At 40.6% G+C, this 25,746-nt stretch overlaps 1 protein-coding gene across 1 annotated transcript; it reads right to left on the bottom strand.

The window, feature by feature from the left end:
* Positions 1 to 3,135: 3,135 nt before the first annotated feature.
* Positions 3,136 to 22,706, bottom strand: unm_sa1261 (un-named sa1261). The gene is made up of 4 exons (XM_072693467.1): positions 22,478 to 22,706; positions 11,381 to 11,603; positions 7,927 to 8,129; positions 3,136 to 6,139 (listed from the first exon to the last, which is right to left on the bottom strand). The coding sequence occupies exons 2-4, from the start codon at positions 11,550 to 11,552 to the stop codon at positions 5,300 to 5,302; spliced, it is 1,215 nt and encodes a 404-aa protein (XP_072549568.1). The 5' UTR covers positions 11,553 to 11,603; positions 22,478 to 22,706; the 3' UTR covers positions 3,136 to 5,299.
* Positions 22,707 to 25,746: the final 3,040 nt, after the last annotated feature.

Genomic DNA, 25,746 nt, shown 5'->3' with positions numbered 1-25,746 from the left:
ATGCTCTTATATCAGTAGGGGGTACTAGAGTGTTGTATTCTGTATTGTTATTTTCTTTGCAGTCTACCCACAACCCAGTCTGCCCTGTATTCATTAGACTGTTTTAGGAATGAATGAGTCTTTCGTAAAAGTGTGATCTGTGTTTGCAGAAACATCATGCTGGTATATTGCAACAGCTTTGTTTAGCTCTTTTGGGGTTTATTTTGTATCATGGCCTAGTGTGCTTGTTAAAAACACAGTGACATTGATTTTTCGTGCCTCGATGGATGCGACCAAGATATGCATATGAGAATCTGCTAAAGGCATGTTCTCTGTGTTGCTACCAAACGATTATTTAATCAGCACCATGCAAAATCCCATGTGCTGCACGGGAAAGCATGACTGATGCTGTATGCTCCGCTTTCTCTGCTGCTGTTGTGAAGACAATCTATTCTGGTAAGTTCTAGTTCATCTAGTTCAAAAATAAGGCTACTTTTTTAAACGTGGCAGCTGTCCTTTGCGTTTGCCTGTAAATGTCACCTTTATATACCACCTCATTTTAATTTTCATTGAGTGTCCATTAGTGAGACTCTTTCTGCCTCGTTTCAGGCAGGGGATTAAATGCGTTCACGTGGCAGCACATGTGCAGGTAACTATACTACTGTTCTGAACACCAGCAGAGTTCTGCTCCGGTGCTTTGGTGTTTTCTCCCTCTTTCCCTCCGGCCTTCACTCTCTCAGAATCCATACCTGCATGAGCTGTCAGCCTCACTTGGCTGATCAAACACACTTCCATGCTGGCGTTTCACTCTTCTCAACCAGTCTTGGTAATGCTCTAGAAGCATTCTTGTATTTCATTTTTTTGACATTAGGACATAGCCTAATTATGAATTATGAACCAGGGAGTTGTTTATGACATTGTGCCACATTGGAAAAGAACCAATAGAAATGCTTCAAAATGACTCTGAACATGAACCAAAATTAACAATTGAACATTAAGAAGGTAGATATATGGTTCATATACAAAATTGAAACTGCATGAACAATCCAGTTTAAAACCAATGTTTTTGAGATGATTACCCTTTAAGCTCAAACTAATATTTAAAAAAGACGCCATACAGGGCGCCATACAGCCAATCACAACATAGGTTATTTACATTGCGTTGAAGTCACGCAAAAACATTTTCAAAATGGAAACTTTACAAAGGGAGACAATGTAAAAAAGATATCCTGTTAGAGCATTTCTATTGGTGACAATAGCATCTTGAAATGACACAGCAGTAAAATTGTCAAAAACTCAAAAAACGGCAAAAATGTCCAATGTTTTTGTTTGACAGCAACGATAAATCAGTATTTTAAGCTCAGACACACACTAAACAGAGGTTGGAAAATGGTCAAGTAAAAATAATTGATGAAATAATGTATGATTATACATTTATGTTTATAAATGTATAATATTATATTGTATTGTATTATATTATTTATGATGCATAAACCCACATGTCAGTAGCATAATAACAAAATGTAAATGTAATGTAAAGAAAACACATGGGACCTTTAAGGCTTTTTCCTTTAAAGCTGGGCGATATATAAAAAAATTAACAGTAATATATTACTGAAGATATTTCCATAATACACAATATTTATCTTGATGTCTTACTGGTTGGAAGAAAAAAAAGGAGGACTTTTGCCAAACTAAACTATTTTATAAAGAACAGAGACATCAAAATCATTGACGATTGGTGGGAAATGGAATAATGGATTGATATCCAATCAGTTACTTGTTGCTATGCAGTCTAGGCAGTTACCAACAACCTTGTTGTTGTTCACTAGCTGACATTTTGTCTAAATCTGTCTTTTTTATGTAACATGTGGTTGCCGCAATACCCACGATATACTCAGAAAAGCGTTTTGTGAAACTTAGCACATATTACACATCCCTATGTCTCAGTACATGTTGTTCAGGCATGTGTATATTAAGTCCACTGTATGTAAATATCAGTCAGGGCCAAGTTTATAATCATTTGCAGTGTTGTTTGTGATATAATTAGTGTCAGTTTTTTGGGGGCGTTGTGGTAGTACATTTCCACTGGCAGCAGGCAGCCGACTTCTCCTCCTCTTCACCTTCCGTTCAGCTCTCGCACTTCAAACGGACAGAACAAACTGAGACAGAGCTTCCGATGCTTTTCTTCCATTTTTAATGCAAGGGAAAGGAAGGGCTCGCAGGTTTCTTTCCATCGGAAGCTCTGGATTTAGCAGGGCTTTGTTCAGGAATTGAAACCCCAAAGCAAACTTATAGAGATACAGCAGGGTTTTTTTGTCATATAGACAAAAAAGGATAAAGGGATGCTATTACAAAACTAACAGGTCCAACTCTGCAGTCTGTCAAAATGGGCAAGATATTTAAATGGATGTGAAAGTGACTTGAACTGCTGATAAAATAAGGGAGAGAATGTTTTTCGTCATTAATTGGGAGAATATATGGTGCAAATAACCTTCATATTTCTTTAAGTTCAAGTGTTTCCCCTAAGATACACATTTTTGTGGTTTTATGCACCAAAACAGTCTGTATTCATTTGTACATTGTAATATAACCATACTGGGACCTGGATTTTTTAAGCGGGTAGGATGATCTTACACTAGAGAGGGTATAGAGGTGCTTCAAATGAGTCCATTGAGTGGTGCTATAGAACAACCATGTTTGTGACAGAAATGTGTAAATGTGAACCATTAACCCATTTGGACTCTGTATATAAGCCCACACTTCTTCACTTTTATAACTACATTGCTGTCATAATTAACATCAGTTTATTTGGCCCCGAAATAGAACCCTGTGGAACTCCACAAGAGTATGCTACACTAAAATGTTTACCAAAAAATGTTTCTGCATTAATAGAGTAATAACTGAATAACAATCCAGTTGTGAGTTCAAAATGTTAAGAATCTACATCTTGGTAAAGAACCATCAAGTGAAGGTTCTTTAGACTATTAAAAGGTACTTTACACTCTCTTACATCTCTTCTACGAATGTGGATCTTTAAGGAACCAAAAGTGGCGGCACCTTATTTTTAAGAGTGTCAGTCATCTTAGAATGACTGACATTTGAACACCATTGGCTACAAGACTAAGAAAAAAGTCTACATCATTCTGCACTAAGGATATGCATTTATTTCAACAATGTCTCTCCAGAACAATATTGATACATGCAAATATTTCTGGAAGTCACAACACACAAGTCAATTTCTGAATGTCTGTGGAGGAACAATAATATTTGGCCATGTTTTCTTCATCTCCAGCTGTTTTTCTCTCCATTCTTCTCTTCATCTATCAAGTCCAGAGATTCAGTATAGCCAAGAATACATCCAACATATGGCACTACTGCTCCGGACCTCAAATTTAGGATGCATGTATATGCCAATAGAAGATACAGAGCATAAAAGAAACCTTTTTTGCTAAATTGTAATTTTGATTCCATTGGGAGATGGTTTTATGCAAACTTGTGCTCCTGCAAATTACCACAACAACAGTTAGTCTCACAAATCTAAAAAGTAGCACAGATAAAATCACCTTTCACATAGGTTTATATCCATGCAGCTTTTGAAACGCCGCTTTGAACGTTGTCACAAAAAGCTGTTTCTTTTAAACAGCGCAAAATATCTGTCGCTTCATTTAACCATTCCTTAGCGAAACACTTGACTTGATAAAAACCCTTTTTTGCTACCATGTCTTTATCAAAACAGAAAAAAACTCCTATTCAAAGACACAAACCAAAGAATCTAAAATCATGCTATAAAAATCCAAATTGTGATGTAGTCGTCTGGGGTTAGTTCTGAACCAACATTACAGCTGAAAATGCTCCGTCACTGAATGAAAAGCCTTGGTTTAGATGATTAGTGTTTTAAAAGCCTTTTACTTCTGTCACAGTTTGAGTGTGGCAGTTCAATAGAGCAGATCAAGAAAGACATTTTCAAATCTTTTTATCAAGCTCTAAGGCCCAAATGAATCACATTACTGATAACAGCCCATATCAGATCGAACTCCATATCTGACTCTGCTTGTGTAATTAGATTCAGACTTTGCTATTTTGAACAATGCAGCACTTTCATCACTTTGTCATGGCATACGTGTCAAAGGTACGCTGACTTACAATGGTTAACCCTCAGTGTTCATCATTGCCTTCCAATAATAAGACTCGAACTGGGTTGTTGTGAGAGATTACACAGTATGGAGCCTTCATATACCTGAGAAATCCTTAAAAAAACCACTTTCAAGTCACCATGAATGTTCCTTCATACAACAGTCAATAGCATCCTGGTTCTCAAGCTAAGTCAAGTGATGGTAAAACCACGTGGGTATCACCGCCTCTGAATCACTGGCATGCTCAGTGGTGTAACACAGTCCTATTTTCAGCATGGACTAAACACCCTCTGTGCTCTGGGTAGCGACAGGCATCTGTATGCGCTGTGATCACATCGATAACATCATCTGGGCGGCCCAGGCCTTGCTCACAGTGAGAAGACCCATTGAAGACAAATCCAGTCTGCTGACTCACAAACGCACCACACTGCAACACACAGATAACGCCATGCATCTACTGTTCAGATTCCTCAAGATATGGTCTTGCAGAAATTCTTATGGGGGATAAAGTTTTGGTTTACAAACAGTTTTTTTTTTACAATTCAACTCACTGTAATGGCAACTGGGTATTATTTCTCTCTAATGCTACAGTACAAAATAAATAGCAAAAAGTCAGGAGCGCAAGACCAAAATAAATAACGCAACAAAATAACATAAAGAAACTACATTTCTTGGAATACTAACCCACTGACCAAATGGATGTTGCACAAAAAAGTACCACTTCCAAAAATCACATTATGAGTCACTCTGTAATTTTAAAACAAGTCTCTTCCAGATTCCGACTTCAGTTTCTTTTTTTTATTATTATTTATTTAATTTTTTTTGCAAAATGAGTATCATATTGCTTTACAGTGCTCTGGTGATCAACACAAGTCAGAAGTTCCACTGTTCGTTTTTTGTTGTAGGACTGTTTCATAGTTGACTGATTACAGGTGGACAGATGAAGCAGGAATCCTCAGGTACACAATCAGTGTGTATACATCTACTCATGTCATTCCCTCAGAAACACTCGTCATAAGGAACAGTTGACAGCTGAAGTCTGCCTGGGAACCCTCTGTAGAATTCTTTCACAAGTGTTCCACACCTGACACGAGCTACAGAGCATTTCTTCCTCCCGATTTCTACGTTCAAGGGCTGGAGACCTCACTGCAGTCCAGTAGAGCGCGTCCCTTCTTATGACAGCCTTACACACAGATCTCGATGGGCGTGGCCACAAGGATGCGGCCGCTGTTGGCGTTGCTGTCGCGGGAAGTGCGTTCGTAGCTGCCAGTTGAGGAGGGTGAACTGTTGGCAGAAATGTTGGCGTAGTGCGCCGCCACAGGCTCCATGACAACGCAGGTGGGCGACAGGCTCTGCTGCTTCAGACGGTCCACCAGCTCGTCCTCGTCCGACGAAGATGAGCTCAGCTCGGGCAAGTGCCCGTTCACCACCCCATTGCTGTTGTTGGTGGCTTCTCCGGTCAGTGTGCCTGCATTGCCGTTCTCCGTGTCCAGCATCCAGCAGTGGTTGAAGTGGGCGAACACTTCCTTGACAGAGCAGCGGCGGTCTTGTTCGATGGCCAGAAGGCGGCGGAACATGCGCAGCGCCTCGTCAGTGAAGCGGCGCCACTGTGAGGGTGCAGCGCTGGAGCGCCTTCTCCGCTGCTGCCAGCGTACAAATTCTTCGTAGAAGGCATCCGATGGCATCGCCTTTTCCCATGGGAAGTTGCCCGTCAGCATGCAGAAGAGGAGCACGCCAAAGGCCCACACATCCGTGCTATAGTCCACACGAAAACCCTCCTGCCGTCCTGGGTCGCACAGCTCAGGTGCTGTGTACGGGATGGTGCCGCTCACCCGCTTAACTGGAGACCCGGCCCGCCGGGTCATACCGAAGTCCGAAAGCTTGACCTTGCGGCACTCCTTGTCGAAGATGAGAATGTTCTCAGGCTTGATGTCACGGTGCACCAGCTTCTTGCAGTGCAGGTAGTCCAGGGCAATGGCCACCTGGTGCACGCATCGCTTGGCCACGCTCTCTGGGAGACCCACCTACACAGAAGGAAAAACAGAGAGAAGATGGACTGAAAGGATGGACAGGAAAAACATGCAGTTACACAACAGCAGGATCAGAATCCAACCAAGCAGCCAAGACTTGAGCAGTTTAAGCCCCCGCATCAGAAAACCTGATCAGCGATAAGCTGGAGACTTACGGCACCATGGCAGCAAGATGCTATGGAAGATGAAATCCTCATTAAATCTAAAACCTGAAGCTGACAGTTGTCAAAAGATCAGTTATAAATATCTCAGAAGCTGTTAAACAAACGACTTGGTGAAATGAGAGATAAAAACGTATAGTTCTACCCACAGCACTACCTATAGCTCCTTAAGGTCCTGATTTTCAGTCTCACATATCATAAATATAACAACAACAGTAAGATCACCTCATTATTTTCACAGTGGAGAGCACATAAGGACTCATACCCATAATTAAAATGCCAAATAAAAAGAGTAAACACTGACTGACTGTGAGTCACTGAAAGTCCTTCTGGTAAGCATGACACTATAAAAATAACACATCTATCCAAGATACATAGAAGCTTAAATCAGACACCTGGACAGATCAAAAACTTCATCATAATCATATCATATTATCATTAATCATAATTCCTCCAGGCCAGAACCAAATTGATTGTACTCCCAAATTGCAATGCCTGATATACATTTACACATGTTTAAGTATAATTTCTAATTTCATTTCCCCCATTTTCCCCCTGGCATTAGTCATGTCTTAATGTGCAAAGTGATTTCACTGCTTAGTGATTATAGGATAATGCTTCTATCCTTATGAACCTGGCTAATTTCACTTATTACTATTATACCATACTGTGCATGATGATGAAAGATTAAAAGATGAAAGTGAAGTTTATATGATAAGGGCATTTTGGTGATGTACCAAGTTTTGCACAGCTATTAGGAGTCCTATGTTATTCATAGCATTTAATTTTTGATCTCTAGTTTTGAAAACTTTGGACTTATTTAATTGAATGTTCTTTGTTATGCAAGATAGTGGTCTAATTTCCTCAGATATAGCTTCTGAAATATGAAAAACTGTACTTTACCCTTTTGCAAGTACAGTCACACCCGTGGGATTTGAACATTCAGATTCGAACATGACGTAACAATCAGCTTTACTTCTACTAATTCATCAAATCTGTCTACTGATTAGTCCTTCCACAACATACAGTGTATCCTAAAAATGCACCTTACACCTTAAATTGGTGCAGAAATGACATGTTACAGGAAGGATTTGTTACAGAACCTCAGCTGTACTTGTACTAAAAGAACTCACTCTGGATGGACCGTCACAGGTAGCCAGAACGTGAATAGATTAATGGGCATTTTATCTAGAAATTAAATAAGTGAAGGATGGTTTCTGTATTACAATAAGGGCGATCTCTGTATTACTCTATGTATTACAATAACTAGTGTTTTTAAACATTCAACATAATTAGGAACAGGAGGCAAAAATCAAACAGTCAGTTCCTTATTACTATGCTCTGTACATTGTGATTCCACTGGCTCTTGTTCACAAGCTCTTTATAATTGGTCCCTAGTGTTTCTGAAAATTGGACAGTGTTCTATAAATACTGACAATACCTCGTAGTAATATGCTCAGGGAGGAGTACAGTGGTGTAATTTAGCACAATAACAATAACCTAGCAACATGCCACCTACTCATAGTCAGGGAACAGACATTTCTCATAGAATCCCTGAGATTATGAAAGGTCACTCTGTAGTCAGAAAAGATTCAAATGTACCAGCATCACTTGGCTCACCTGAGGGGGGATGATGTCAAAGAGATCCCCAGCTAGTGCGTATTCTTGAGCGAAGATATAGTACTCGTCTGTCTCAAAGGCAATTCCGTACATGTTGATGATGAAGGGGCATGGTGAGAGGTAAAGCGAGATGCTGTACTCCCTCAGGAAGCTCTTCAGCTTTGTGGTTTTCTTCCGCAAGAACTTCAGGGCCATCTTGGTGCCTGTGGGAATGGACAACTGTGGTTAGCGTTTAGCTCTGCTGCAGAATTTCTGCTGCAGCCTTCCTGCTAACAAGTGAATCTCTTATGCTGTCAGTGTTTTTCACTGCTGAAGGCATTTGCAGATTTAGTCATTTTTTCCAGATTTTCATTATGCAAAGATATAAGGAGGCTGAAGTGGATTCCACTTCTGCTGGGAATACAGAAGTTGCAAAACCTCAGGGCCATATTGATTGGGACTTCACAAGCAGAACTGAAGGCCTAGCACACCCATTTTACCACCACCACTAACACCTAACCAGGTTTCAGTTGGGCAGCTCTGTGCCATGGTTTTTCACTAAGAGGAATTCTGAAAAATTGTGACCAAGTTTTCATGTTTATAAACTGTCTGAACTGAAGGTCTAGGTCTATACTTCACCAATATTGTTTATATATATATATATATATATATATATATATATATATATATAATTTAATTTTAATATATATTAATTTTATATTACTAATATTATTTTTTTTTTTTGTATCTTAATGAAATAGCCAGACTCTACTTTGTAAGTCACCACTGACCTGAGTTCCTCCAGGGCATTGTTTAATAAGGAGATTGTTTATAAAGAAGGTCAGAATAGCAGGACAACCTCCATGCCCTCTTTGTTATTACATTGCAAAAGGCATACACCAGCAGACCAACCAATCAATCAGAGAAAAGAACCAAAGACAGCAAAACTAAAGCTTGAAACAACAATCGCATTCTCAGCCACTGTGCCTATGCTGACATCTGTCTTAGCAGATGTGTCAATGTGTCTGAGAGGCAGAGAGCTGGAACAATGTTTTGAGAGTTGATACGCTGTTGCTTCTAGCAGGGAAAACCAACAAGGTAGAAGGCAATGTACATCAGACAATGCTATCAGACTCTGTGTTTGCTTTGGAAATGACAGTTCTCGCTAAATGTTCTGTGACAATACAATAAAGTAGGTGGAGGATTACTCATTGTAAATATCTGAATATAAAAATGATGAAAAGATCTACAAATGCAGACTGGGATTTTCTGTTCTGCCCTCTCTCCATCTACTTCCTCTTAAACATGAATCATTCTGAAAAATTAACACTGCATTCCCCTTGTTGCTTAATTTCTGCGGCTGGTCTCTGAAATCTAATCGCAGTCTGTGAAATATTTGTCTAAAGATATACTGTAAGTAGGGCATTCTGGTTGAGCTACTGTTCAAGCTGTCAGGATGACACTAAATTTTCCCTTTTTGTGGACCATGCTTGCGGAGCTGAATATAAAGACAGAAGAAACTCAGGAAACTTTGGGCTGGAGTTCTGGGCATCTAGAGTTTGATGCGTGGAGCTATCCCCGCCCCCACGGGTAAAGACAGCAGAGAATCATTCTAAACCATTCATCATTCTAATATATATATATATATATATATATATATATATATATATATATATATATATATATATATATATATATATATTTATTTCTCTAGTCTACAAATTATACTATTTTATACATGTGTATATGAGTATATTGTTTTTATATTGATATTAGAAACCTTGGAACACTTCTGAATATGTTGTGGGAAGCAAGTACAAACATCCTGACAATATATGAAAACAACCTTGAAGAAGGCTTGCATGCCATAACGTATTGCTTTAGGTAAGTCAAAACAATAAATGCTGTATTATTATCAGCAAAAAACAATGTGTCTTAAAGGCTGCCTTGAGATTTAACTGCTTATACTTCAATGTATTCTTGTACTACATTTTTTCAATGATTTAGGCCCTGCCGAAAACTGCGGTGAGACCCAGTCCAGGAGTCTAGCTTCATTTCTCTTTCCCAGAAAACTTCCCCATCACATAAATCTGAAGTCAGTGACTGCCACAATCTCTATTATCTTCCTAGCCTATGAGTGTCCTTATAGGCTAGGAAGATAACCAACAGGCATACTTTAGCCAACAGGCATATTCTTCTATGGCTCTTTAAAAATCCTCAGGAGCAAATATCTAAACAGTGGAGCATTAAACAGGCTGAAGAGCATGTGCAGGCTTCAGAACAACAAAAGCAGATGTGCTGTTTAACCCAGCCTGCTCCTGTTTTTGGATCTCATAAAGAGGCATTAACTCTGCAGCCAGGAGCAGATGGTCAGTGTTTGGCCTCAGTCGCAGACAGGTTCGACAGATTTTCGAGGGATCTGTATTTTGATGGACAGTGCATCACGTGTTTTTTTTATGCTGATCCCCACAGGCTATACAGTACTATTTCCTGGAATTGAGATATGTCGCTAGATGTTTGAAATAACAGGCTGGTAAAGTATCATAAGCCGCAAGCATGCTGGCCGATGGTGACCAGGGACAAGATGAAAGGGCAGGTTAAGGAGAGTAAGCTGCAAAATAAATTTGATTAGCAGTAAAAGCAATGAAGATTAATAACGGGAGGTTTCCAATAACAGGGAAGACTGTGCTTGATTGTATGTGACCCTGGGTGCGTGAGAGACAGGTGTCAGTACTTCCGCTTCTTTGTGTGTGTATGTGTGTTTGTGTTGCTTGGCATATGTTTACTGTAAAGACTAAAGGTGTCTTGAATATCTAATAAGATACTCAAAGAACATCAAAACACATCCAGGTGCCTCAGTGGTCCATCCCACAAAACAGGGTGAATGGAGGAACTCTTGATTAACAAGCTCAAACTACCTCACTTGATTCTATCAAGCACCACACTTCAGCCCCAGATTCATAGATGAACCATTTCCTTTGGGGATTCGTAGAAGAACTTTTAGGCCGCAACTTTTAGGTTCTTTTAAGTTATTAAAAGAACCCTAGACTTGTTCTAAAGGTTCCTTAAATTGTTCATTTATTCTAGTGGGTTCCCTGAGTAACCAACAGAACAGTGAACAGCAGTTGATGGACTTGAGCAGTTTGGACTTGAAGTCCAACTCTACCCTGCACATTTTGCTATTTTCACTTTTCTAAGACACACAAACGAACACCAACGAATCAGCTAATTAACAAGTCCTAACAAGTTGTGACGGGGAAGAGGTCTTACTACTCCACATTACTAAAATACTAAAGCTGTCAAAACAAACATTTTAATAGATGGTTGTTTAATTAACTTTGTTTAATTAAAGTTTTTGTAAATAAGATGAGTGAGCATTGTTAATGAGGACTGTTTATGAACTTTAAGTAAACACATTTCACACAAGTGTGAAAAACGTTTTCAAAGCTTTAAGGCAGACATTCCTCAGGCCTACCTCTGATCTTGTGGATGACCAGATCCACCTTGCCATAGGTGCCCTTGCCCAGCTCTCTGATGACCTCATAGTACTTGTTGATATCCAACTTCTCCAGGTTCTGGGCTGCAATAAGCTGCAGCTCCTCCAGGATGTCGATGGAGGCACGGGACACGAGGGGGGAGGAGCTCATTCTTCCAGTGGGAGGGGACGGTTACCACGGGAGATGTGTCGACTGATAGCTCTGAAAATGAGAACAGGAAAAGAGGTGATATTTTCAGACTGAATTACCACTGAAACATGCCCAAACTCTTGATAACACCACAGACCACCATAGAGGTTGTGTTGTCACTCAGTAGTTGCTGTTAGCCTCCAGACAAGCCTTGGTTCGCATCCTGTGGTTAACCAACAAGTTCCGAAGCCTATGCGTTTGTCCTGTGTATATTTCCCCCATGAAAATCACTGTTATTTCAATGACTTGTTTACTAATTGGACTATTGGAGCTCAGTTTGCAGTCAAAGAGAAAAGAGAAAAGAAAGTTGAAAAAAGGCATGATTGCTGACCTTGCATTTTTCTGTCTATTTACTGTAACAGCTGACACTATAAGATGGTGAGTGTGTAAGGCTAATTAATCAGAATCCTACCTTTAACAGTCCTTTTACAATCTGGTGAATGGTTGAAGACTGTAATATTTACAGTATTAAACCTTGGGTTTGTTTCCCATGGTCAACTTTATTACTTAACTAGTTTGTTTTCTTGATCAGTTCCCAGTTCCCAGCCTAGAGAAAAAACGAGCATGATTCTGCATTTTAATCTCACATGTTGATGCTGAAGAAGAAAGAATAATTCTGAGGCTCACAGCAGAGCTAACAGCAAGCTAACACTTTAAACAATGCGTTACAGTAGTAGTTAGGGATGGCAAGCAATTGTAGACTGTTAGCATGCTTGTAGAAACTGTGCACCAATATTGGTATTCTGACCCCTTATTTAACACCTTATCTTAATTCAGAGGGTTTCTTGCGATAAGCATTTTTCCCATAGACAAAAACAGCTTAGACCCCAAGTACTTGACCCATGACCTTTGAAGTCTGTTGTTAAATCACAGCCATTTCATAATCAAAGGCAAGAAGAGGTCAATATTAGGTTGTTTTGGTGTTTTGACCTTCAGCAGAATAGCTGAAATCCAACATCACACACACACACACTTTATCACGAATTTCAAAGTTCAGGGGGTTGGGGGTGTGTGGATTCTGTGTCTTTTGCCAAATGAGTTCTTATGTAACCTTTTGCGTCCTGCAGTAAACACTGATCTAGTTTCTGCTCCCTGAAACCCCTTTCAAGCGCCCAAGATCACAAGGCCCCGCTTTCCGACGGCGGAACAGAAGCGGGGAATAGAGCAGAACAAAAGATAAGAGGGAAGCAGAGCGAGCCAGGAGAATCCCCTCCAGAATAGCTAAATCACATTGCCTCTCACTGCTCCCTGTTTACTTTTGTACTGCACAGAAATGTCGCCAGACAAAGTTTTCGCACATTGCATAACACTCATTAACATTTGGCTCCCACAAAAAGCCCAGCCGGCTCATCATAAAGAGGCGAAACAGAACAGACATGGATCTTCACAACCAGTGATATAACTGGCAGCAGAAGAGGAAGAAGATTCTGTTGCTGTCTGTTGTAAGAGAGTGAATTTGACTGGAGATGAATTTGGGGGAAATGCATTTTACCCATGAAACATCCTACCATTGCTTTTACTCGGTAAAAAAAGTCAATGATATTCTTATGTTTAACCATCTAAAGCAGCACTCATTGCTGACCAATGTACTGACTGTAAACTTTTATTGCAAACATTATTACTCTTTGAATTTGATGAAATCAATCAAATTTTATATCAGTTCTGGAGAGCTGTCTTATAGGACATGCGTGCCATGTATGTTTTCATTGTGTGGCATCTGAAAAACAAAAGAAAAAAAAACATAGACTCTCTTTACACCTGGTTACTGCTTGTATCTTGAGTATCATGACCCACGAACCACTACTTATACTAAACAACCCTTGAAAACCTTTGGTAGTACTTCATGTTTTATTGTGAGGCTTGAAAATTATATTTATTACTATTATTATTATTATTACATATTACAAGCTAAAAAGGAGTCAGACTTGAGTGTGCATCCAGTACTGAGTTGGCTAGACTGTATACCGACAAAACAGCAGACTATCATTAGCTGATGGACTATTTATTGCAGCACTCGTTCTCTCCTTCAGCAGGCGGGCTGGTGTGATTTCTGAATGACTGAATAGTCCCGACGGCCTGCCAGAGCTTCTTCATGTAGACCAATGTGTTGAATGAGACAGAATGCATGGCACGTCCTACTCAAAGACGCCATCTGTAGAGATCTGAGCGTGTGTGTGTGCGTCTGTGTGCTGTATATAAGGCAAAGAGAAGGAGCATGTGTGTGTGGTTGGTCTTGCAGGAAGGCACCTCGTCTTGGCTTGTCATCACAGAGTGTGGTCATCCCTTCATTTAGAGTTTTTTTTCTCAGATTCCACTTGGCAAGGTCAGTGCTAACAGTGTGTACAAGGTTAGCTTTATGAGAGTGCTACCGCTTGTGCGCGGGATGAGGATATACACACACGTGCGCACTGCTCCTATCACATCACATGAAAGCAGCCGCAGATGAAAGATGGAGAGAATAAGGTAATTAGGCAACGAAGCGGCCTTCACCACCAGCTGGTCCCACTGGCCCATCTCTCATGTAACTACAATTCCCAAGAGCCTCTGTGAGCACTCTGGACTGCACTGATGCACACACACACACACACACCCAAGAACAGCATAGCAACTGCTCCTTTCTCCCTTCAGTTCAATGCATCCGATCTGCATTTCATTTGTGGTGGGAAATCGCTGGTCCAGTGTTGTGCAGCACAGCATGAAAATCTCGCTCTATTTCTCTCTCTCAGATTCAAATTCAGCTGGTTTTGCATTAGCAGTTGTATATCTATGCTGATGGATGCCGCTGTCAGCAGAAAAGGTTGGGTCACATAACAGAGGATAAAAAAAAAGAATGAATCTGTTCCGGTCCTGTAATAAATCTACCCTGTGATGTGATGTAGTTTGCTGTGTGTGCCTTTCTGTGGGGAGTAGAGTAAGTACTTCGGTCATCTTGTGATATCAGATAAAGATAAAATGATCAGGTCCGTGACAGGGGTTAGTGTCCTCCTTTATGTGTGTTGAGCTGTACAGTGGCATTCGGATAGATGTGGTGGTGCTTGATATGAAAGAGAGGAGGGCTATGCTAGCGATGGTGGCATTGTGGAATACATCGGCAGATATCTAGCTAGTGGGTGAGAACTGGCAGTGGCTGTTGCTAAAGCTAAGAAAGTAATTATTAATACTAACAGTGGAAAATAGAAATTGTACATGCAAACATGTGTCTGCATGTATACACACAAATGCATTCAGCTACTAATAACTATAAATTATTATTATTATTAATAATAACATTATTAATATGATTAATTATTAATATAATTAATAATAATAGTCTTTGTTTATTTCTGAAATAAAAATGACTGGGTATCATGTCTTTGGTTTCCTCTAAATGTATTAGTCGGGACGAACTAAAGTTAAAGATAGGTTAGCACTGTGGTCTTTATCTTTCTGATACTTTTAAATATGTTAAAAAAAAATTATTTCACTGTGATCTTTATGTAGGCTATCCCATCAAAAACACACTAGAACAGCTGTATGAACATCAAATGTAGCTTGGGTGTAGTATAGGATCACAACGTGCCAGCATAGCATGAGATTAAGAAACCAGACCCGCTCTGTGTGTATGTAAAGACATGTGGTAAAACTGTAATTTGTGACAGCATTTCAAAGCGTCAACAATTAACAAAATAGTTATGTGACATATAACGGCATACCTCATTACTAAATATCAGAAAATGTCCCTCTCTACTTCGTTCTATATGTACCCCTGCATGCAGAGAGGCAACCACTGCCACCCCATGTCGAACCGATTCTCCTGGGAGTACATTTTCCATTCAACAGCAATGAACAGTCACAGTGTATCCTCTCCTGAGAAATGGTGCAATCATGTATGACAACTTGCTTCATGCGACGCTTCTCGCTGTATCTGCTGAGCAACGCTGGCTTCTTCCCCTCCATTGCTTATCTTCTGAGGACGCTGTTTATTTCATTGGCCACACTTGCATCCCTCCCTCCCCCCAGCCGTTAAGAGGCAATGCTGAAAGAATCTCCCAGCCAACAAATCAATGCTGTCCGCCAAAGCCTCCGCTTAGCCTTTTAAAGGTAATAATCATTGCAACGGCTTAATCAATGTTATAGTGGCACTCTACACGGCACTCTACAGCCACTCTAGCTCCCGACTGTACGAAGTCCACATGTAATTACTTTATAAGTGGACAGGATAATGAAACGATGAGGCACGTCATAGTCTTTCCACTTGCCTTGCAAACCTTATCTCATAAAACTACAGCCTGATGCTGTGCAGCCTTTTTCAGGACTGCACCAAAGTAGGATGCCATAAGTGATTCACCTGTCCATGCTTTGCCTCCACAAATGTGTTCATTTTGTAGCAATGTTGCTCGACCTAATGAGGTTTAAAATGTGACTCTATCAGGCTAGACCTTGTTATACTTGCAGTCAATCGAAACCAGGCAGATTAAAAATGAGAACATCAAATTATACGTGACAAAAAAACCCTACATGGTGGCGATGCAGGTCGTATTTGTACTGCACAGCTCCAGGGGTGTGGGTTCGTTCCTTGCTCTGGTTTCTGTTCGTAAGAAGTTTGGTATGCTCTCCCTGTGTCCTTGTGGGTTCCATCGGGTATTCCAGTTTCCTCCCATCTCTCAAAAACACACATGGTAGGTGAACTTGCCATGCTCAGTTGCCCCTAGTTGAGAGAGTGAGTAAATGGGTGTTTCTGGTACCTGGCGATAGACTGGTGCCCTGTCCATGGGATATTCCTGCCTAGCGCCCCATTGATCCCAGTAGCCTCTAGACCAGGGGTGGGCAACAGGCTACTGATTTTCCTGCTCAAACACACCTAGTAAACCTGGCTATTAGCTGGTGAGTTGGTTCAGGTGTGCTTGAGCAGGAAAAGCAAAAAAACTGCAGGAATCTGACCCTTCAGGAGCCTTCAGGACCAGAATTGGCCCGCCCTGCTCTAGACCCACCGCAAACTGAACTAGGAAAAAGTAAATGTGATGAAAAAACCCCCCCAAAAAACAAACAATGTCTGATTTGTCCTAACAATGTGACGCTTCACATGCACTGTACTAAGCAAGTGTCCATTTAAAGAGTTTGCTGATGGACTCATTAACTTGGATAAAGGAGTTTAAAGGAGATATGTCATGTCCACGCTGGCCATAGTAAACCAAATGACCCTGTAGAATTAGAAAGTTCTTTAAACTGTCCTTTATAAAATATGCAAGAGGCTGCTCTTATTGTTGGATGCACTGTTTATTATTTTTTTTTTTTAGAAATAGTTCTCATTTCAAGCACAGCTCAGATCACCCTGTGCTTACCATTGACTTGTTTGGGTAAAAATAAAAAACAAGTAGCATTTGACTTGTATGTATGCATGTTCAATAAGGTAGTGTGTGACATAGACCAGAAGTGACATTATGATCAGAGAAGAGCAGATTAAACAGTGGAAATGAATTTGTCTCAGTCCTAAACGCTTAATGGGATTTTTGCAGTGTCTAACCTTGCAGTTTCTATGAAGCAATGTATTTGACGGTGGAGCATGGATAGGTCAACCATATGCCCTTTTCACTCTATTAGATTATATAATCAAATCAAACAGAAATCTTTTTGTCCATCTCTTGACATTCGCTCAGGCCCAGGTCAGCTTGACAGTCGATGCAGCTACAATACAGCAGGCCCTCATAATGTTTCGAGTATTTATGATGCCACTGCAGAGGCTGTGCTTCACCCTCTTCTGATTTACTGACCTTTAAAGCTCTGAGTCAAGCCTTGATTCTCCATCGCTGTAGAAACACAACCAACAGACTTGAGCAGCGTGACAGCGTATTAGGACAGTTCAGTGATCTGTAGAATAGTCAATACATTGAGGCGTGTGTCTGCCGTGACTGAGTTTGTGTAGGTGCATTTGTGTGAGTATTCCCTCTCCGTGACTGCAACAAGCAGACATCTCCAGCAAGGCCAGAACACTCAAACCAAGGCCACTGGATCTGTACCACAGCTCTCCCCACAGATCAGAAACAAGACTATAAATCCCCAGCCTAAATGACAAAATGCACAAAGGATGCTTTTGAGATCCATCTCTCTTTTTTCTTTTGCTGAAACCCTTTAGAAATCCATTTCTGTAATAATGAAGATTTGCCTTTGCGCTGAAAGCAGAACAATCGCAGGTTGGAAACCTTTTGTGAGTCAGCGGCTCTCTGGCCTCTTTGAACCTTTTAAAATGCACTTAAAATGACATCTGCAGTTACAGTGAAATTGGTGCACTGGGCTTAAGCACGAGACTGCTGGGTGCACATCACTGATAACTCAGCTGCAGCTCAGACCACAAAGTGTGCATCAGAAATACAAAGCAGAAAAGAATAAGCCATCCTTATTCATCTGATATTATCCTTATTCATCTGAACAGGCAGCTAAATTAGGCTTATATTAAATAATATTATCCTAAATTTTGTATGCCTAGGTAGATCGTTTCTATGGTCTATGGATTCTGATAGGTGCAGGTATTTAAACTAAGTCAGATATACAATCTGAAATATCTTTGCGTAGTTCTTCCTTTGATCCACATGAACAGCTAGAGTAGTAAATTAAGATGCAATGGTTACTGAATGTTGAACAGACCAAGCATAACTTTTGCAAAACAGCTCTAGCAGGAGAGGGCATGATTTCTGTCCTAATTTCTATGTTAGATTACTCATCCATCACTAATGCAGGTTGCATTAGTGATGGCTGAGTAATCTAACATAAAAATGATTCAATGATTATTTTACTCTGAATGTGCCAAATGCCTACAATAGTTATGGTCCCGATTCATAGATCTAAAGTCTTTTTTACTCTTAAAAATAGGATATGAAATAAGTGGTCGCCACTTCATTTATAATAACATACAATCATGTACTCTAATCTTACACTAACCAGTGTTGTAGTCTGGGCCATTAGACTAGACCAAGCCAGGACAAGAAGTCCGAACAAATCATGCCCAAGACCAGGAGTGAATCAGACCAAGTCAAGACCGAGATCAGATTAAGCTTTATACATAAATGATCTGAAATGTGTTTGTACTTCGTTTTACTTTTATTATACATGTTAGATAGCATACAAATTCATGAAAACAAATGAAAAATATTAACTTTTAAGTTAGCAATTTGGCTCCTGACAGTTAGGTGATAGATACTTCTCTGTCCCTTCTGCTCAATATTAATACCAAGCTACATATGCTAACTAATGACTATGGAGAGAACTGACATGTTTTTCTTGCGCTAGCTAATCTGTGCTGTTGAGTTATTGATGGTAGAGCTCTTGCACTGGCACATTTTCAACACCGTGATATTTACATAATACTGCAGTTCAAAAGAAAACTGACCTACACTATCTAATGAATGAATTTTTGTCTGCATTTTGGCTTCCCGTGCATATGAAAATGCCAACGTCACAAAACATGTATACCTCCATACTCCCTATACAGTAAACTACTATGTAAGTGTGTGTATGTGTATATATATATACACACACACACTGGACTTAACTGATACTGGAAAGTTGCACCCACTTCTGACACAGATGCGCAAATGCATACACACACACAACTTGTCTCATCCCTGTAGAAAAATACTGCACATAAAATAGGATTCTCTAAAGCAGATAAGCATGAACCTATTGACACCATGTCTAATGCCAGGCATGGGCTAGAAGGGTATAATGCCCCCCCAGCATTGAGCAGTGGTGTTCTCTGGAATGATGGATGGTGCTTTATCCAGTACTTTTGGGATGAGTTGGGGAGTTGGAAATGAGGTGGGGTGGTGATCACCCAACATCCTGACCTCACTTATGCTCTTGTTGCTAAATGCAATCAAATTCTTACAGCAATGCTCCAGAATCTAGCAGAATGCCTTCCCTGGACAGTAGAGAGAGTTACTCCAACAAAAGCAGGATAAACTCTTTTTTAAATATTTGCAGCAGTTGATACATCTGGTTTTACGTATGGAAAAAAGGCATTGGACTTAACTGATCTGAAAAATGTAGACAAGGCCAATACTGTCAAGACAGAGATGAGACCCAAACCATTAATAATTAATTTTTAGTCTCAAGGCTCGAGTACTACAACACTACTCTGACCTGAAATTAGCTTTGGGACATTACAGGGCCAAGCAATGGAACCCCTGTTAGTGGCAGTCTTCTTGCTGCCTCAGTTTGACACACACTCACATGAACTGTAGTGCAGTGCAAACACACAGCGCTCATGGATTCTTGGAGCACATCAAAGGCTGCAGGCCCGGCCGGTGTTCACAGTCGGTGTGTCCTTTTGTATTGGAAGCAGATCAGTTCAGAGACTCTGGGCTCTATGGTGGGCTTGTCTAGGCTCAATCCCACTCACACCGGGAACGGTTCTGGGGTTGTAGAGGTCACAGCAGGGCCAGAAACTAAGCTCATCTAAAAGCTATACTGCACTAATGCATATGCATAAGCCAGATGGCTGCCCTTTTGCAGCCTGCGTTTCTTTCGGAATGTCGGCTATGAATGTCCTCAGAAATGAACACTATGCATCCAGATGCAATACCAGCATAAACAGTGTTGACAGGATCCCATGTATCGTGATGTTAAAGCACAAAACAAACAAACCACAATGGCCTGTTTATGATATCTTTTTAAGATAAACAAATAAATAGGTTTGATGAGCTGTCGACACATTCAGTGAAGTAATACTCAAGAAAGTTCCCAATCCTGGGTCAGCCAGGAATGTTTTGGTCCTAACCTGCCCCCTAGTGAATGTATTTTTTTAATCCTCCTGAGAACTGGGAAAAGGTGCACTGACAAGTTAGTGTGCACAGTGTAGTAAAGCACTGTATGACGCACCCTTAATGTCATGTTCACATTACAAGCTTTCCTGACCAATTCAGATTTTTCAGACCCCATCTTTCTGTGATGCCGGTTCACATTCGTTATTGTAGGTGACTTATATGACATATACAATGATGAACAATTACATGAATTAGCATCTGACCATTTTCATTACTCTTGTAGCCACATGTGAAAGTGGCTTATATTTTATTTATATAAATCTGCTTTTTCAGAGCTGTATGAATGTATCTGACTTTTTTTTAAGAAATGCCTCTTTTACATGTGCCTGTATGACAATATAAAGAAAACAGTAAGATTAAATTTCATATAATTATCTGTCATTGTTATCCAGTGTCCACTGCGGCTAACTTGCACCAAACCTGCTCACATCACTGACAGATATGTGACACCTCAACCCTGTAATGTGAACGCTGCCTAAACTCATTTTCAGTAACAACTCTCTGGAACAACTACAAAAGGCCTTGTTATGACAGCTCTGTATATCAGCTCACTGAAGCAAACTCAAGCAGCGAGTGCACACTACAAGCATAACACCTCCCTCTCAGCCAACTGCTTGGCTAAAGTCGGCCCAGCAATAATGATAAGGTGTGAACTCAAATAAGGCTTGCTCACCAAACACGTTCTGCTGCTGAGGAACAGAGTGCACAGGATGTGGATATTTAGAGCTTAGATAATCGCCATGGTCTAGTGCAAACTGTTAGAGAGGGAAGGGGACGGAGGTTATTGCTTGCTCGATATCCCGCTTCCCTCTCTCAGTGGTTTTGGAAATGAAGCCACCGGCTGCTTTCAATCAACATATTGACCAGCTGTCAGGAGCTGCACAGGCATTCATCAGGAAAGGTGCCTCATCATCACACCCTGACAATCCAGCAAATGCTTGAGGAACCTTCAATAGGTGAGATAACTCGTGTGTGTGTGTGTCATAGTCACAGTGTGTATGTTTTTTTTCTTCTTCTGTTGGCCAGTGTGTGTAGGTGTTGACCAGCATGTATGTGTATGTTTTTTTTTATGTAGGCCAGTGTGTGTGTGTTATCCTGTGTGTGTGTGTGTAGGTTTTCTGTAGGACAGTGTGTGTGATACCCACAGTGTGTATGAAATTTTGGGTTGTGTGTGTGTCACAGTCATGTGTATGCATTTTCTATGGCAGTAGGGAAGGTGTATGTGAGTTGTACTTGGGATGTCATATGTGTCTATGTGTGTGTCATACCCACAATGTTTCACTGTAGGCCAGTGTATGTGTGTGTTATCCAGTGTGTATGGGGTTTCTGTAGGACAGTGTTTATGGATTTTCTGAAAGGTCATGCATGTGCGTTTGTGTGTCATAGTCTGAAGGACTATGTGTGTGTGTGTGTGTGTGTGTGTGTGTGTGTGTCATAGTCATGGTATGTATGGGTTTTCCCTATGGCAGTGTATATGTGTGTCTGTTGTACCCACAGTGTCTGTGGGCCACACAAATGTCTGTGTGTGTCACAGCCATAGTATGCATATATTCTCTGTCTGGCACAGTGTGAATACCTGTGCGTAATCTCTCTCCAAACGCACATTTTAGAACATAAATCACAATATCTAGAACAAGAAGATCTAAACTGAACCCTGTCTGACTCGCAAAGCTTCGGATCACGTTGGGTGCCATTTATGAAACAAAGCCCTGGGGTCTCAGACAGCAGAATCTGTGCACCGGCCACCTTTTGTTCCTCGGAGTGGTCGTCTTCCCATGCAAATACACCGTTAAAGGCGCAGCTGCGTGGACATGTGCATATTAACAATACAAAAGGGGGGGAAACATTGCTGCCGTGCATTTGCATGCATTATGCAGCATCAACACAGAGATATTGAACGATTTATTGACAACACACAGCGCCCTGTTCTACAGTTGCAGCTGAAGGATGTGAGATGCACATACACATAAAGGTGTCTTTTACCCAGCCTAGTAAGATAAGCCAGTAGGTATTAAATCCTATGCAAAGCTGAGTGAACAAAGCACAGTCAAACAAAGCCAGATGACACGATAACGGTAAGGCTCCTACCTTTCAAAGCGCACTGCACACAAAAGCTCCGACTGTCATTGCCTTTAATTAGGATGTGGCCATTGGGACGGACAGGCAGGTGTCCTTGGCTGCTGTGGTCAGGAAAGGATGCTTTACTCTGCACGCGATCGCCTCTGCGGAGCTCGCGCGCTGCTGCGTCCGGCAGACCGAGCTGAGAAGACCCTTTTGTGTCTTCACTGCTGTGGATGCAGCGCTACGAGTGGTTTTTTGTCCCCGCCCGTATTCCGGCAAGCCCCGCCCCCCGCGCTAGTATCCAATAGTGCTATCCGGCCTCCCTGGGCTAAGACTGGAAAGTAATCTGTCTCTTGAGCTATGATTTGATGTATGTGTGCCTCCTGCGCTCGGACTCCTGAGGTTGGATTGGACAGTTTGTCGCTTTTTACTAGAACCAACATGCTCTTAGCCAATCTGACCGTAGAAAGAGAGCTATTTTCTGCCAATCCCACCAGGGGGCGGGCTTTGACGGAATACATCTGGGGGGCGGGGGGGAAATAACGCTACTGAGGACAGACAGACAGCCAGACACCAGCCCACCGCACATCCCGGCCAATGGCAGTCCAGGCCGAGAGAGCTGCGAAGTCAGCCAGGCCTGGTGGGATTCTGTCTCCGTACAGATTTCTCCCAGCACTGGTTCTGCGCATGAAGAACAAGCAGCTGCAACACACGGTCACAAAGAAAGCCATTTCAATGACCATTATCTGTATCCTTTAGAGGCCATTAATTGGTACAAATAGTACACATTTGTTGATATTACATATTTACATGTATTTATAGACAGACACAAATAATGCATTCTCTGAATATTTTAAGTTGTTTTGATGTATACATAGCTAGTATATGAATAATGCATTGGCTCACAGAGGTGCATGTTTGTTTTGACACTGTAACAAAAACACTGATCATTTGTGTAATAATGCTGTCCTCACTTGGTGTCCTCTCAGCGCGATGTGCTGTTAGTAAGCTAAAGAGATTGTAGCCGGGTTTGCTTTTGCCCCTAATCACTTTCCAGGGTTTGGCTTTCTCAGGTTTTACTGTAAAGCTGGTGCTTTCCTTTCTGATGTGTGTTTAGCTCTAGTTTGGTAATCAGCAGAGGTAGTCAATTTTTGTTTTCATGGGAGTTGCGTTAGAGAGAAAAGATGGTAAAGCTAACGTTAGATTTTGGCCTAGCATGGATCCCTGTTTGCTTTTTCAGCTTTTGCAAAGTTTGAGCTCCCCTTCTGCGGACACTGGCACAAGAAAGGCAGTGGTCACAAGGCCTGGTTCACGTAACTAGCTGGTGGTGATGTGCAACTTTCCAATAGCCATAACACCATAAACTCCCAAAGTCGACATTGCGTTTTACTACTTCACCCATTTTGAATAGAGCCTAAAATTGAAAACGAGTCAAGACTACTGTTACTGTTTCAGGATTTTTGAATAGGCCTATTTTTAAAACTTCTTGAAACTAAAATAGTATAACTTTACTATACAAGCTGACATGCTAGGCATAAAAGGCATGACAATGCCATACAATACAACACTGCTATTGTATGCAAATAGCAATTTGTGCACACCAGACCACATTACATATTTTGTTTATGTTTAAAATAAAAAAAAATTAAACACAGCTCTTGAAAGACACTTAAAATTTACGTAATATTTACTTAATAGTTTTTATGGTGTGTGCATCCTACTAAAGCTTTTTTTCCCCACACTAACCCTGGACATTTCTGGGTTCGTTTCCAGCAGTGTGTTTATGTTTTAATACACTGTTAAAAGAAACACATCTTCAGGTGGGGCTCATCAGACCATACCTCTAGAGCTCTTCTCCTCACTCACAGTTCCCAGATCAGACAGGCTACATCGTTCTACTTTCTACACTGTTGTAACACACTTAATTCAATTTGGCAGCTAATTATCAAATCCTTTATGAGCCAAATGTGTTTTTTTCTCCAAATGGTGTAAGCCTACAATGACTCTGACACCCTGATCCGCTGTTTCAGAGAATTACTTTTCTGCTGTCACATCGGATTCATTCATAAAGCTTCTGTAAAGAGCAATCAAAGACTGACACTAAAACTCACTAAAGTTTAACCCCAAGCAGCAAGATTTATTACAATATCTGGCCATATTTATAAAGCATACTGCCAAATGTAAAAATAAAACAAAATAAGTATGAAAGAATGAGTTTGCTTATCTGTTAAGATTTACATGGTCAGGATTAACATGGTCAACTCAGAGCAAACATATAGTTTATGCCAAGCACTGAGATTCCCTGCATATCCAAATACATACTCTTTCACTTTATTCTCAACACCACTTCTAAGAGTGCATGTAAATTATTTTGTTTACCAAATGTTGTTATCTGTATTTCTTTCAGTTGTTTATCTGTTGCTGCATTTTACCAAACAGTAACTCTACTTGGAGAGAATTTCAGCCTATTCTAGTCTGAGATGTAGAAGAATGGTGTATAATATATTAAATATTATATATATATATAAATTGGTGTATAAAGAGTAGGTATGTAACTTAGTTTAGGGTGAAAAATGCTCGGATGCAATGTTACCAGCCGAATTACAATGCTAAATAAATCAAGCTGCTTTTCTTTTTATGGTGGAAAAGCACATTAGTTAGTTCAAATGCCTGATGTGGCACATATTCAGTAACTCACGCTAGAAGAAGAGTTGCCCAGTACCAGAAAAGGTGACTCTGTAAAAAATTCCTATTCCTCTCACAGCAGTCAATAAACGCTGTGAATTTCTATTCTTTTCTATTTATAGACTACTATCTATCATAGATTACCTGTCTTTACCAATATGCTCTGTCAATAAGTTTACATGTCTAGTCTACCTCGAGGAACTCTTGGTAGACTACCCTCTCTTGCTCTTCGGATGATTTAAGTCTGAATTACCTCAAGCTAAATTCCCTCTGAGTCATATCTCAGCTCAGTTCTATGCAGGGTCCCACGTCACTGTGCGGATTTCTAGGCCTTTCATCTAAACTGGATTTACTTCAAGTGAGACGGGCAATTTCTTTTGGATGCTCAGAAACTATGAATAACACGGAGAACGTAGCTACACCTATTGACGTCAGAGTCCTTTCATATTTATTTGAAATGCTTGATGCTTGATTAACAGGCCTGACCGATGCTATCTGCTTATATTACCAGGCTAAACAAACATCTTCAGCATTCAGCATCCCAGGAAATCCTATTCTGATATAGTGAGAAATACTATGTGTCCTGCTCTAGGGACTATGAGTTCTACTAG

The sequence above is a fragment of the Salminus brasiliensis genome, chromosome 12 (assembly GCF_030463535.1).
Source record: "Salminus brasiliensis chromosome 12, fSalBra1.hap2, whole genome shotgun sequence".
NCBI lineage: Eukaryota > Metazoa > Chordata > Actinopteri > Characiformes > Bryconidae > Salminus > Salminus brasiliensis.
The sequence above is the reverse complement of the archived record's forward strand: the minus strand, read 5'-3'. Positions and strand labels throughout refer to the sequence as shown.

Coding starts and splice junctions, on each gene's coding strand:
- unm_sa1261 (XM_072693467.1), bottom strand. CDS start 11,552: ATGAGCTCCTCCCCCCTCGTGTCCCGTGCCTCCATCGACATCCTGGAG. Junction 8,130..11,380: donor GGTCATCCACAAGATCAGAG/GTAGGCCTGAGG, acceptor CCATTCCCACAG/GCACCAAGATGGCCCTGAAG. Junction 6,140..7,926: donor TTGACATCATCCCCCCTCAG/GTGAGCCAAGTG, acceptor CCTTCTGTGTAG/GTGGGTCTCCCAGAGAGCGT.